Source organism: Bradysia coprophila, unplaced genomic scaffold, assembly GCF_014529535.1.
Source record: "Bradysia coprophila strain Holo2 unplaced genomic scaffold, BU_Bcop_v1 contig_732, whole genome shotgun sequence".
In the NCBI taxonomy this organism is placed as follows: Eukaryota; Metazoa; Arthropoda; class Insecta; order Diptera; family Sciaridae; genus Bradysia; species Bradysia coprophila.
In genome coordinates, this window is record NW_023503972.1 from 40205 (window position 1) to 53901 (window position 13697).

General features: G+C 37.7%; 2 protein-coding genes and 1 long non-coding RNA gene across 3 annotated transcripts in view; 1 reads left to right on the forward strand and 2 right to left on the reverse strand.

The window, feature by feature from the left end:
* The window catches only part of LOC119084123, a 142748-nt gene that overhangs the window by 25081 nt on the left and 103970 nt on the right, over positions 1-13697 (reverse strand). The window lies entirely within an intron of this gene.
* On the forward strand, positions 1361-3966 carry LOC119084117 (DBH-like monooxygenase protein 1 homolog). Its single transcript, XM_037193969.1, has 7 exons — positions 1361-1684; positions 1756-1905; positions 2222-2355; positions 2456-2570; positions 2637-3315; positions 3382-3550; positions 3609-3966. The coding sequence occupies exons 1-7, from the start codon at positions 1418-1420 to the stop codon at positions 3916-3918; spliced, it is 1824 nt and encodes a 607-aa protein (XP_037049864.1). The 5' UTR covers positions 1361-1417; the 3' UTR covers positions 3919-3966.
* Positions 4973-6990, reverse strand: LOC119084120 (histone deacetylase 3). The gene is made up of 5 exons (XM_037193973.1): positions 6489-6990; positions 6314-6418; positions 5793-6240; positions 5520-5707; positions 4973-5454 (listed from the first exon to the last, which is right to left on the reverse strand). The coding sequence occupies exons 1-5, from the start codon at positions 6641-6643 to the stop codon at positions 5052-5054; spliced, it is 1299 nt and encodes a 432-aa protein (XP_037049868.1). The 5' UTR covers positions 6644-6990; the 3' UTR covers positions 4973-5051.

Consider the following 13697-nt stretch of genomic DNA (forward strand, 5'->3'; position numbering starts at 1 on the left):
AAGGGTTGATTCATAAGTATTGAGACTCTGATTTAGAATATTGTGAATTAAAGGCTAAGTTTAGTGGTTTTTCTATGTAAATAATAGATGCTGATGATACGAAAATAAAACTGGAAAATCTAGGAAAACTAAAATCCAAATTCATTGTTTTCACGGTAAAGGAAAACACGACCTAAAATTTACCGGCCACAACAGGTACGTAAATAAATTTACACTCGCCAAACCATGAAAACACTGAACACGCGTCAAAAGTTATCGGAAACCACACTTTTTTAGTTCTCTCTCAGCAGACCTTGCAAACAGGTCTAGGGATTCAGACGATGTTTTGCTTAATGGTGGAGTTTGTTTATGTTATTCGTCAAAGAGAGAAATTTGATACGAAGGCGGAGCTTACTCTCCGTATCAACGAGTAGTGTGATGCACATCGAACGATCGACTCGTTCGGCTTTGTATCGCGTATTTTCGGTTTCGTCTTTATTCTTATACTTCTTCTATACATTTAAGTTTAACCTTGAACGATGTGTAACAATGTGATAAAAATGCTTTGTATTTGTTGTTTGTGTATTTCATGGTGTGACGGGTGTAAAATTTTGTGCATCACAGGATTGAAACCACTCAATCACAGTACGTGTGTGAATTCGTATCCCACGCGAATTATTTTTGCATACGTATGTATGTTGCGTCTCGACGACACATACATACTCATGCAAAAATTATTCTCCCGGTATACGAATTCAAACGTATACTGTAATTTCGTGGTTTCATTCCAATGATGCAAATAACTAATTCGCGAGTTACGTACCCACAAAACGTTTCGTGCCGAGGGTTGCGAAAGTAGCTATTTTCACACCAAGGAATGACTTATTTAAAAGTTTCGAACAAGGACGTAATCTACTAATACTCTTTATGAAGACGAGGTTGACGGGTGCACAATAATTTATGAAATATTATCATTCCTGTGGGTCAAATAATGGACATTCTGAAGATGCACCACTTCCATAATATGCCTATTTATAATATTGCGCAACTATTAGTCGATGAGAAAGCAAATTTTGAGTGACTATCGCTTAAAAGATTACTACACTATGTCTATCAAAAGTTCAATAGCTAAAAAGTGTCTGTTGTCGGTCACAGATAAATGATATCGCCATTGAAGCAACTTAGTAGTTAGATGATAATCTCAGGTAGCATAAACAAAATGAGTCAAATGTTTTACAATGGCAAGGGTAACCACTGCTATACAAGTGCCGAAATTGAAGTAGTAATGACTAATGTCATAATTACAGATACCAATTTTTGATTCATTCTGAGGTACCAATAATGCTGATAGGTTTGATAAAGATGAATATATAAAACGAACAGCGTTGTATTCCAACAATCATTTAAGTTTGGACATTGAATTCGGTGTTAATTAATCATGTCAATTAGAAAAATTGTGCTTGCTTACCTAGTAGCAGCATCATTTGCTGGTTGTTTCAGTGACACGCTAAAGCGGTCCTTAACATTAGACAACAACGGCAAATATTCGGCCGAATGGGAAGTGAATTTCGACACAGAAATGATTGTGTTTAGTGTAGATGTAGAGACAACTGGCTATGTTGGGCTCGGTATATCAATGAATCCAAGTATGGCAGGAGCAGATATTGTCATTGGAGGTGTTCGGAACGGTGAACCGTACTTTGATGTAACTATTTATCTCTCTTAAACAATATGTGACCCAAGTCCGACTTTAATGAAATTTCTGTCGATTTATAGGATTATTATGCACCAGCCAACGGGCTTCCTCAGCGTGATGATTCACAAGATTGGGAATTATTAAGTGCAAGCGAATCGAATAATCGTACTCAATTGAAATTTTCACGGAAGTTAAACACTTGCGATGATGTTGGAGATGTAGCCATAACTGTGAGTCACGAATTATTCTCGAATAAGGTTCGGATCTGGGTCAGGTCGACCCCATTTGTTTTAGCTTGACCTGAAACTTAATATAAGATTTCCGGTTCAACCTGATCTACTTCGGATTTAATTTTCTCACTTCAGGTTCAGGTCAATCTGAAAAGGTGAACCTGAACCTGATCTACCAGACCTAAATTTCGGGTTCAGGTTGAATATGAAACCTGATTAAAATCAGAACATATGACCTGCTCCGAACATATTATATCGAAGCATAACTTCAACTGTTCAATATGTAAATGTAATGCCGATGTTTGCGTCTCTACAGGAAGATACACAATATTTAATTTGGGCTATTGGCGACTCTGACGACGTCAGTTACCATGGTGCAGATCCCAATAAAAGAGGACCGAGAATAAATAATCTACTGGATGCTCCTGCACCAGCGGCTGATTTGACTCAGTAAGTTATTACATATTCGATACAACGACTGAAAACGTTTCCCTAAGTCGCAAGGGCTGGAACCATGATTTCCAATCAATCGAAATCCATTTTCCTTCAGGTACGACATTTTCCACATCAGAAGGAATCATGAGATGCTACCACAGGACACTTCGTACTGGTGCACAGTTCACAGAGCGCCGGACTTTAATGGAACTAAACACCATTTAGTTGCGGTAAGGAAATCAATGTCGACAATTCCGATGGGTTCAGAAAATAAATTTGGCTTCTCCATTCCCCAGTTCAATACTACGCTGACATCCGAATTGGCAATCAGGCATACACATCACTTAGTTCTTTACGCTTGCACTCCACCGGAAGGACAGTGGACCGATTACTTCGAAGAACTTGTGAATCATCCCGGTGGAGAGTGTTTTTCGGAAAATGCCGACATTCCTGGCATGTCAACACCATACTGTGATTCTCTTCTCTACATATGGGCAGTCGGCGGTGAAATGCTTGTATTGCCTGAAATAACCGGATATCCGATTGGTGAACACGGTCGTCAATACTTCATGATCGAGGTTCACATTGACAATCCTGGACTTGAGACTGGCACTTTCGAAACAGGAATTGATCTGTTTTACACAAGCAAATTAAGGGATATTGATGCGTCTGTGTTCGGTATTGCACACACTGTAAATCATTTGCAAATCGTTCCACCGCGAACGGATAACTTTATAAACGTGGGACACTGTTCATCGGAATGCACTCAAGCGCTGATTCCGGAGGAAGGAATCAATCTCATCAACGTTATGTTCCATGCTCACAAGGCGGGAAAGAGAATGAAAACCAGAATCATTCGCAATGGCGTTGAGCTACCTTGGCTGGCTGTTGATAATCATTACAATTTCGATTATCAGGCTAACAGGCCGTTCCAAGAGTATCGGAAAGTATTACCGGGAGACCATATTATTACCGGTAAGTCAATTGATGAGTTTTAGTCAGAGTATATTCACTCATCCATTTCATAATGCTCATTTCCAGAATGTACTTATGACACGACGTCTCGACCAAATGTTACAATTGGCGGACATCCATCATCGTATGAAATGTGTCAGAGTTTCTTCTGGCATTATCCGAAATCGGTCATCTTTTGCGATTCAACGGCAAATCCAGATTTAAAAGAACTGTTCGGAATCGAGGACTACGAAGCGTAAGATTCTTTAGCTACTTTCTGCCACTAAATAAAATTAAAACGTAAAATCGTGCAGGTCAGAATTCAACGATGAACCAATTCTGACGAAGCCAGATTCGATTGCTGGCAAACGATATTCGGATTACTTGAACACTTATGATTGGACGGATGATTTGAAGGATCGACTTCAACACCAATTAAGATATGGTACACATGAGACTAGGTGCCTGGGGTCTGTTAGATCGGTGCAATATCCGGAAATAAGGCAAGAGCATGTTGAAGAAAATGTTTGTGCGGGCGGCGACAACATTACCACGAAATCGTTTAAGATTACTTTACTGTTTGCGTTTGTCACACTTTCTGTTACACAGTTGAATTATTCGTAATTTTTGAACGTTTTCACTCGAATTAGAATAAAATAATTTATTTCCGAATTTGTCTCGTTATTGTCCATAATTACAGTCAGAAGCAGTGAAATTTCAGCAGCTGTTTTTCGGCCGATCCACACACAAACAATCAACACTGTTTATGCGTCTTCAAAAGGTATCAGCACTTTTGATTACATGTGTGCCTCTGCCTCTGCCTCTGACTGTATTGTCCATAATATACAAGAACTTGCCAGTTTAAAGTTCATGCGTCTGAGAAAAGCTAAAATTGTGGAGTAAGAGGACTGTGTGGACTGTGGACGAATTTGACGCATTCAAATCACACATATTGTATTTAAGTTCAACTACTGTCATGGAATTGCTACTGCACAAGTCAGGCCCACCAGCACTGACTGCAGTTTCCGCACCGGAATCCTTGGCAACTTGAATGCACTTAAATGGTCCATATAAAAAATTATTTATAAAAAAGGTGTAATTGGTAGACCAGTCACCAGGTCCAGGGCATGCCTGGCAGTACTCTTTTTGCAACCTAAACATAATCAACTGTATCAGGAAATATCAATAGAAATCTTAATGGTCGGATTTTAGATGTAAGGCTTTTTCGACAGGTATGTACACCTACTGGACAATCAGCACCCTCTACAGTTTTGCAAAGTTTCCGATGCTCAACATTCTACTAGAATATCATTTTCAAAAATACTTTCTACTTCTCGAGGTATCACCATCGGAAACACAAAGTAGTCCGAGTTGGACTTCTTTCTAGACTTTTCCGGATCCCTAAACCACATTCCGCGACACAGTTTTCAATGATGTAAATTTCCACTTGTTCAAATTTTGCTGACTTATTTAATTTGGCAGATCTTGATCGAAAACACACGAGCAATTTTGCGTTGCTGAGATCGACAATTATCGTACCTTTTCCATTGTAATCCGATTTGAACCATGAATAATTGTCGATTTACGCAACGCAAAATTGCTCGTGTATCTTTGGCCTTTTAGTGACGCACAGGAAGTAGCCGGGGACGGCAGTGAATATTTCCAAAAAGAATCAGTGTTAATGTCATAACTTGTAACTTACTTTAATTCATCTTCATTTCAAAAGTTCAATTTTTGACTTTACACTGTCATCACCATCAAGTCTCATTTTCCGTTTTATCATTGTCCTGATCACCGTCGAAAAATTCATTTTTCGCCTCGACCATCTGATCATCGTCCGATTGATTGATGCGTATATCCGGATTCGGTTCCTCCTTCAAGCGATTCTCTTCGGGCAGTGCATCTTCCGGTATGTTGAACATTTGAACGCTGGGCGCGTGTTGACACATTTTCAGATTGTCATGGACGTGTCGCCAGATCAGCTCCAAATATTGTTTGCTGTTCGCATTTTCTTGGCGTGTCGGAATTTCCGGATGCAGCGTAAAATCGGGAGCAAAGAATTCCAAATAATCGGTCAGCGGTAGTTCGTTCGAAATTTGTTCGTCGACCAGAAGGGACGTTTCGTATGTCCAGCAGCGAGCCACATTTCGTGGAGTGTAGCTGTGAGAGGAATTGGTGCGATTAATTTACCGACTGTTTGTGCGATTTCGAAGCGTTGATATTACCCTCCGCCGCCAACAACTAGGGTGGGCACATTTAGCTCTTTGACGAATTTAACACATTCACCGTGACCTTTGACGCTAAGCGAAAAACAGCCTAGACGATCACCAGCTAAAGAATCGGCACCACATTGCAAGACAATTGCCGTTGGGCGATAGAATTCCATTACGTTTGAGATTACCGGTTTGAATACCTGTAAGCAGAACGTTTCACTGTTGTAAGCGCCCCTCATATTCACAAATGTTCATAAAACAACGCAAAAGAAAAACTAAAATTACTTGAAAGTAGCTCTGATCATCGATTCCCTCCTTCAGCGGCACATTCACCGAATAATATCGTCCCGCCTCCGCACCAGTTTCGTACATATCACCCGTGCCCGGGAAGAACCAATTTCCGTATTTATGGAATGAAACAGTCATCACACGATCGGTCAAATAAAATGCCTCCTGCACACCATCGCCATGATGCACATCGATGTCAATGTACAATACGCGCGGATGATATTTCAACAGTTCCAATATGCCGATGACAATGTCATTCACATAACAGAAACCAGAAGCTTCGAATTTCTTGGCATGATGCAAACCACCCGACCAATTAATGCAAATGTCGCTGTGATTGTGATTGAGCTTCTGTGCACCCTCTAACGATGCGCCCGTATACATAGCACAGAAATCAAACAACCCGTCGAATACGGGACAGTCATCGCCGACACTGAAATGCGATCTGTAACATGCAATGAGAGGCACACGATGAACAGAGAAGTTCCGTTGTTTTGGAATGACGGCAAATTACTCACAGATACTTTGTGTATCCCACGGCCTGGATGTTTTGCGGCGTAACTTGTTGGAGAAATTCCACGTATTCTTCGCTGTGGAATCGTAGCATATCTTGAGCGGAAGCCCTATAGTACGCAATCAAGAACATACAGTTAACACCGGTTACATTCAGCCGCATACAGACAAACAACTCACTTGTACGGACGGTATATTTTCATCTTCTTATGCAGCCCATAGTTCATAATCAGACTGTGTGTTATCGATAATCTGTGCGGTTTCATCGGATGTCCGGGGCCATAGTGAAAATTGCCCACGTCCGGGTTATAGAAATAAGAGACCCTTCTACTCATCGTCCGACGAGAATGTATTTTTGAACCAATAAATTATTGAGAGAAGCAAAACAGCGCATAATAGACGTTTCGTTAGCGTAAAATCCAAATTCATGACATTGTATTTGTTAGGTTAGAGTTCATTGAAACTCGAATTTTACTGTTTGTTTATTTGGTTCGCGCGTTTACGAATGGCGCGGTTCACTAATCGTTATCCACGAGATGCACCTCAGAGAGACGATAACTATATTTGTATGCAAAGCGTTAGCACTTTGTTGTCGTAATTAAAATAAAAATACACAAAAATATCAAATTATTCGCTTTGATTGACGGCTTTGACGCTGTTTGACATATTTAATTTGACAGTCACGAACAATGACGCAAGAGTTGCCGCTTAATGGTTGTGCGATGCGATCAACCGTTCTTAATATCGATAATATTGCCAAGGTAGATAATATTGTGAGAAGGTAATGTCGTGTACAGGTTCTACAAACTCACACCGCACAGATAAAAATATGGGATTACAATTTTTAGGTCCGAGGGGATTACTTTAAAAAAGTAATTCTGTCGGGATTAGATTTTTGATCTTCGCTAAAAATTGAAAAAATGTAATTCCTTCAGGGATTAAAAATAGGACGAAACAATAATATTGGGTATTGAACGATGTTACTGTTGCTAAGTATTTTCCGTCTATATTTTGATTGTGTTGAAATCACACTTTTGAATTAATTTGGTTCGAACACGATTTAAGAACAAGATACGGTTTTGTGAGAAAATTGAAATCGCCCAAAACCACTTACAGTGGAGGTGTGATGCAAGTCCTGTTATCCACTTACAAAAGAACTGATATCGGTGTAGGTGACGCTTACAGATTCGACACGCAAAAAGGTATGCGTCACAAATGGCAACTGATGAGGAAAGTACGCGAAAGGCTTATCAACAAAAATCATACCAGAAAAATTTTAGGAAGAAAATTATAATAAAAAAGTTTGCGTCACAAGGGGCAGATGTTGAGGAAGGAAAATTTTTAAAATTGTGAAATATATTCCTTTAAAAAATGGAATTCAAACGGAAGAAAGCCGAATCTGCAAGTTTTGAAATTTAATATCTCGGCCAAATTTTAACCTTATGAGGCGTGTGATAGCTCGTTGAACTCGTATGGACGCCCAGATTACGAATAAAATACTTTGGGGGTAGTAGGAGCAAAGGGGGAAAAGTCAAAAAGTTCGTGTATATATGTTCCTAAGTCCTGCGGAAAAAATTTTTTGTCAAATTTTTCAGTGTGAACGGACTTGCGTCACGGCCCTTCACTAACGTAGGGCCATGATGAAACTTAAATTCATTTGGTATTAAAATGTTTCAATGAGACTTCCGATGTTTTACTCTGCCTTGCGTTACACTAGGCTAAAAGCATAAATATTCTAAGTCGGTTTACGCAAGGTTCTAAAAGAACCAGGTTAAGACACCCACGAAGGCGGGTGACACCGAAATCAATAAACGCACTCAGTACAGATTGTGTGTGAAACCAACTTGAAGAAAATGTTTTTTAGGAAAATTCATTATCTTGTTTTTATTACGTTGCGTTTTTCATATAAACCTCGTGCAACAAAATAACTATTTATCAGCATTCAAGAAAAGTTCAGTTTTTTCAAATTTTTAGTACACAAAACATGCATTGGAGGAGCCACTAGATGTTCACAAATTACACTGTGTTGTTATTATCGCTTAACTACAATAAAGCAGTCGAAAAGTCGCCGTACATGTAAACAATAGATCTTCTATCGTTTGCAATTCTTTTGTTCAGAATGTACGAGAGCTCAGTACATACTGCTGGAGTAACATCATGGCCCTACGTTACTGAAGGGCCGTGACGCAAGTCCGTTCACACTGAAAAATTTGACAAACAAAATTTCCGCAGGACTGAGGAACATTATGTACGAACTTTTTCCCCTTTGCTCCTACTACCCCCAAAGTATTTTATTCGTAATATGGGCGACCATACGAGTTCAACAAGCTATCACACGCCTTATAAGGTTAAGATTTAGCCGAGATATTAAATTTCAAAACTTGGAATTGTAGAAATTTGTATGAAGAAAAGGATTTTTCATACCTAGGACCCGAAAAGTGCGACTTCATCGCACTTTTTCTCCGTTCAATATGAAAAATACTATTCGTACCACGGACTAAAAGTCTTTATTAGCATATTCGGTTCCAGACCTCGCCTAAAAAAGACTTTTAGTCCTAGGTACGAAATTTACTATTCATACATTTTGAAATTGATGAATTTTACCAACCTTTGTCACTCTGTTACTTTGTTACAACGAAACTTTTGAATTTACCGGTGGATTTGGCTGAAATTTTCAGGGTATGTCAAGGACGTAATTCTAAGAAACTAATTTGAAGGAATTTTCATGACAGCTTATAATTTCGTAGCTACGAGCGTTTTAAGCTATTGATCTATAGGACCCCATCGATATAATATAGGGGAGATTGGTACACACGAAGAACGAAAATTCAGAAATATATCACACAGTGTGTGATTCACACACACAACGACAAAATTTTTTAATCACAACACAAAACAAAGCGAAGGGACATTCAAAAAGGAAGGGGACATTAGGATTTTGAAATATTTGTATGACTTTCTTCTGCGAGCTTTCTCAGAACGTAAGTTACGTTACACATACATTCTTCCAGATACATGTCATTGGAAAGGTAATTGTGAACAGAAATTTGTTACTTAAAACAGTTTTAAATTTGTTGATGTTCGCTGATATCGCAAACGTAAGTCAGCAGCTGTTACTGCCACAGAAAAAATATTTTTTGATACAATTTTGACAATGCCAGGAAATATTCGAGTAGATTAACTGAGTCTCCGATTTGGTGTCATTGGAAAGCTAAGACCAGTAGCAAAAGCCTTTGATGTTTTTGTTATTTTTTGTATGCATAGTAACCATCAGATGTTCACCGGTGTAGTCAAATTTTAAGCATTTTTCCAGCCGTTCATATCTCAGTTCAAATAAAGTTTAAACCAAATAATATGTATATGGAGATACCTCCACAAGAAAAAGGAATGTTTTCAGTATTCGATCAGTTATACCACTGGATAAGAGTTTAGTACTTTAAAAAAAATAGTTGTGGCTTCTATGGATTATTACCTATCTAGGCACATATAAATGCGTCCGATTTCAATAGGACCGTTTTTAAACGAATTCCATTTATACAGAAAAAAATGACGTTAATCGATAATAACTGAGCAAGAACACTGAATCAAAACCGAGATCTAAACCTCACTTTGATTGGTGTACATTTTGCTTGTGTACTTTAGTCTTACTGTCTCAGCGCCCCTAATTTTCCCAGCGCCCGGGCCCGGCCCGCTTGGCCCGCCTTATAATCCGGTTCTGTTCTTACATTCTTTCCGCACAAACGTTCTTCGTGTGTACCAATCTACCCTATATTACATCGATGTAGGACCCATAACTCGGAAAATACGGCAGATAGAAACCTCGTGTAAAAGACAAAGTTATAGAGTTTTAGATTCTAGTCGATACATGTTTCATGGTTTCCCTAAAAAGTCACTTATTTGGGAGCTATGAGCGTTTTAAGTGCGTCAAATTTTCGATTTTCGTCAAATGTTTATTTGACAAAACTTTCGCGAACTTTCCTCATCAGCTGCCATTTGTGACGCATAACTTTTTGCGTGTCGAATGTGTAAGCGTCACCTTCACCGATATCAGTTCTTTTGTAAGTGGATAACAGGACTTGCGTCACACCTCCACTGTAAGTGGTTTTGGGCGTTCTGTTACAATAGTCTCTATTTTGTGTAGATACATAGATACATAATATATATGTGAATCCCGACGCCGAAAGATTCCTTTTTTCACTATATAAACGCCAAAGCAACGTTTTAGACACTTATGTACGCGCTAGGGCTCGTTGAAAGGACAAAAATGAAACAAATTTTTTGGTAACATTTTCGTATAAGTTGGTATATTTAAAGTACATTTTTTCCATGTTCCGTTCTTTCCATGTTTGTATGCAAAAGGCAAATTAGTTCAAGGCAATTATATAATAAATTATTATTTTTTGTTTCTTTTTTTTTCAATTTTGCCTAATTTAGTTTTGGTTTGGGGGCGATTCCATCAAACAATTTCTCTTCATTTAATAAAAATTAAGATACTGCGTACTGCCAATTCAGTCATTAAATGTTCTCTCTTAAAAAAATAGCCAGAAAATTGTCGTAAATAAACACTATTCGAATATTGTTCGCTTCAGTATGTTAATTTATTGAGAAAACAATCACGAATTATATTAGGGTATTCAACACATCTATAACATCCATCATGTTGAAACAAACGGAAAAACTGTGCATCCAGAATTCATCTGCACGGAAGTGCACTTTCAACGTTGATGCTTTATTAATGAAGAATAATAATTTTATTCAAATTATTTTGGACAACAAATCCTCCATCAAGTTGCGAAATATCAAACTGAAATCGGAGTGTAAATTGATCAAAGCATAAAAAATCGGAGAATCCAGGTCGAGATTTGTTTTCATTTTGGATAGTCAGGGCCGAATGATGGTTCCCAATTTCCGAAGCAATAGAATTTCCAAATTTTTCGCTCCATTTTCCTGACTAAGTTAGTTTCAATGAAATGCTATCGGGCGGTAAAGTGCACTTTACGTCACTGTTTGTGATTATGAAAATTCACTAGCATGTATAAATGCTTATTTTGGCTCGTGTGATTACTTCACTCGCCTTCGGCTTGTTCCGCAAAGCTCACACTTGCCAAAACAATTATTTACAAACAGTGACGTAACATACTATGAAATTTTCCGAGTCGTTGCAGTGCCAATCAACATTTGGACGACACTGTTTAATTTCGACTTCAACTTCGACTTCATTGGATCTATTTCCATTCATGAGTGTGTAGGCATGTGTTCTTACTCAATCGTGTAGATAATAGATTATAGAAATGTCATTTACACATCGTGGGCAACATCACTCCGATATGTCAGGAACCACTGCACTAAAATAAACTTTTTTCCCTGAAAAGGTAATAAATTAGGAGCCCGACATGAAGTCAATCCATGAAGCCATATGCCAGAATCGGTAATGAATATCTTGGACAAACATTTCGAAGAAATCTGAATTTTTACTTTTTTTGACAGTTTCTTCCGAGCCATGCTGTCAGGCTCGCAATTCAATACTTTTTACTAGCTTTCAGAGAACAAACAATTCATCAAAATCTGTTCAGTAGTTCCTGAGACATCTGACATACGTCCTTTATATGCCCATGATGTGTATGAGAACAATGACGAAGCGAAAACATTAAACCGTAACCTTAATGTTGAATCACACTGTAGATATTTTATTTAATTTGATATCAATTGCTTACACTAGAGAGAATAAAAGCGCTACTTTTCCCAGAGCCACGGTATGATAGCCATTTTATGTTTAATGTGGAGTGGATAAAGATTCCGATTCGAATTTTTTGCGGGCTTTTTTCAGCGCTTCAACAAAGCTATGCACACTGTATTTTGTCGAAAATTGTCGCAATAAAATCAGCGTTGAATACCCCTATTACTTAAACATAAAAATAAATAATCAGAAATGAAATAACAAGGGGGGAAAATAAAAATTGTTAAGTGCCTCCGAATCTTCTGAAATATTCGATTCATTTTTATATAAATAAATTTTCTTTTAAATTATTCTCCTTAATTCAGGTATTATCTTTTTTATAAAAAACAATTTTTTACACGTATTATGTTCCTTAAATTTTAAATTTTTTTAAATTTAGGTTTTTATAACATCAAATTTTTGTTAAATTTCTAAACAATTTTAAGTGTAAAAAGGCCATTTTGCAAAGTATTTTGGACATTACAGACGAACAACCGAGTCAAAAATCAATTGGGACCATCTATAAATCCCGTCCTCTTTGCATCTTTGAAGATGGAAAAGGAGTGGTACGATGAAAGTGTGACATGCGTGTTATAAGTTATAGGAAAAGGCCGGACGGGTGAGGGGATCGTAAGAGGAATTGACCCTTTGCAAGTTTGTAGCCTACATTTGGGCGGTAAAATATTAATTTTTTGATGATTTCTCTGAACCAAAATCTTTTTTTGAAAAATTAAAACCATTAAAGCACGCAACACGGTGTCCCTCAATCGAAAAAAAGTTTTTTGAAAGGTTACCCACAGGGTTACTACAGAAATGAATAGATAACATCCCAAAGATCTCAAAACAGGCTTCGGTTGAGTTTGATCAGATCCTTCCTGGTACAAGAATTTTCATTATAAAGAATTTTCTACGATTTCCTATGTAAAATACTCGAAACATCGTCTCCATTTCACTATCCAAAATGATGAATTTTGAAAGGATCCACAAAAGTTTTACATAAATGAAAAGTGGGATCCACAAGGAACCGAATCCAGGTATCGGTTGAATCTGACTCGATCCATCATCAAAACTTTATTTCGGTTGAGGGACACCGTGGCAAAAATGTGTTACTTTTAAAGGAAAAATTGGTTTGTGGGAGATAACTTATCCCAATTGGATAAACCTTTGCAGATTACATAAATTTACACAATCTGCAAAGGTTTCTCCAAGTGGGTTAAGTGGGTTTTACTTTTTCAAAAAAAGATTTCAAAAAAACAAAAAAAACGAATATTTTCCCGCCTAAATATAGGTTACAAATTTGCAAGGGTTCCAACACTCTTAATGTTTACAGAAAGTGAGGGCGGCATTAATGGATAATCCCAATAAGTGATAAAATGACGTCTTAAACTTTTTGATTGATTTATTTATTGCCCAAATATGCGTAAGGTGATAAACCGTATAAATAGACATATTATACGCGAGACAAAACAACGCGAGTACATAAATTTGACTAGTCTTCGGTCACAATAGCAACGAGTGAGTTGCGGGAAATGGTCATGCGTTGCTTGTAATGCAAGTCTTTTGTTTATTTTGCTCTCATTTATTGAAAATTCAAATTTTAACGCTAATTTTACGACGTGAAATAAGCAACGTCTTGAGATTGAAAAATGATATCGCTCAATGTTTCTAATATG

Bases quoted from the DNA above. Each gene is read 5' to 3' on its own strand.
- LOC119084120 (XM_037193973.1), bottom strand. From the start codon at position 6,643: ATGAGTAGAAGGGTCTCTTATTTCTATAACCCGGACGTGGGCAATTTT. The intron at 6,419-6,488 runs GTGAGTTGTTTG...TGCGTACTATAG, and splicing joins AAAATATACCGTCCGTACAA to GGCTTCCGCTCAAGATATGC. The intron at 5,455-5,519 runs GTAATATCAACG...TTCCTCTCACAG, and splicing joins CTAGTTGTTGGCGGCGGAGG to CTACACTCCACGAAATGTGG.
- LOC119084117 (XM_037193969.1), top strand. From the start codon at position 1,418: ATGTCAATTAGAAAAATTGTGCTTGCTTACCTAGTAGCAGCATCATTT. The intron at 1,685-1,755 runs GTAACTATTTAT...GTCGATTTATAG, and splicing joins ACGGTGAACCGTACTTTGAT to GATTATTATGCACCAGCCAA. The intron at 3,551-3,608 runs GTAAGATTCTTT...AAAATCGTGCAG, and splicing joins GGAATCGAGGACTACGAAGC to GTCAGAATTCAACGATGAAC.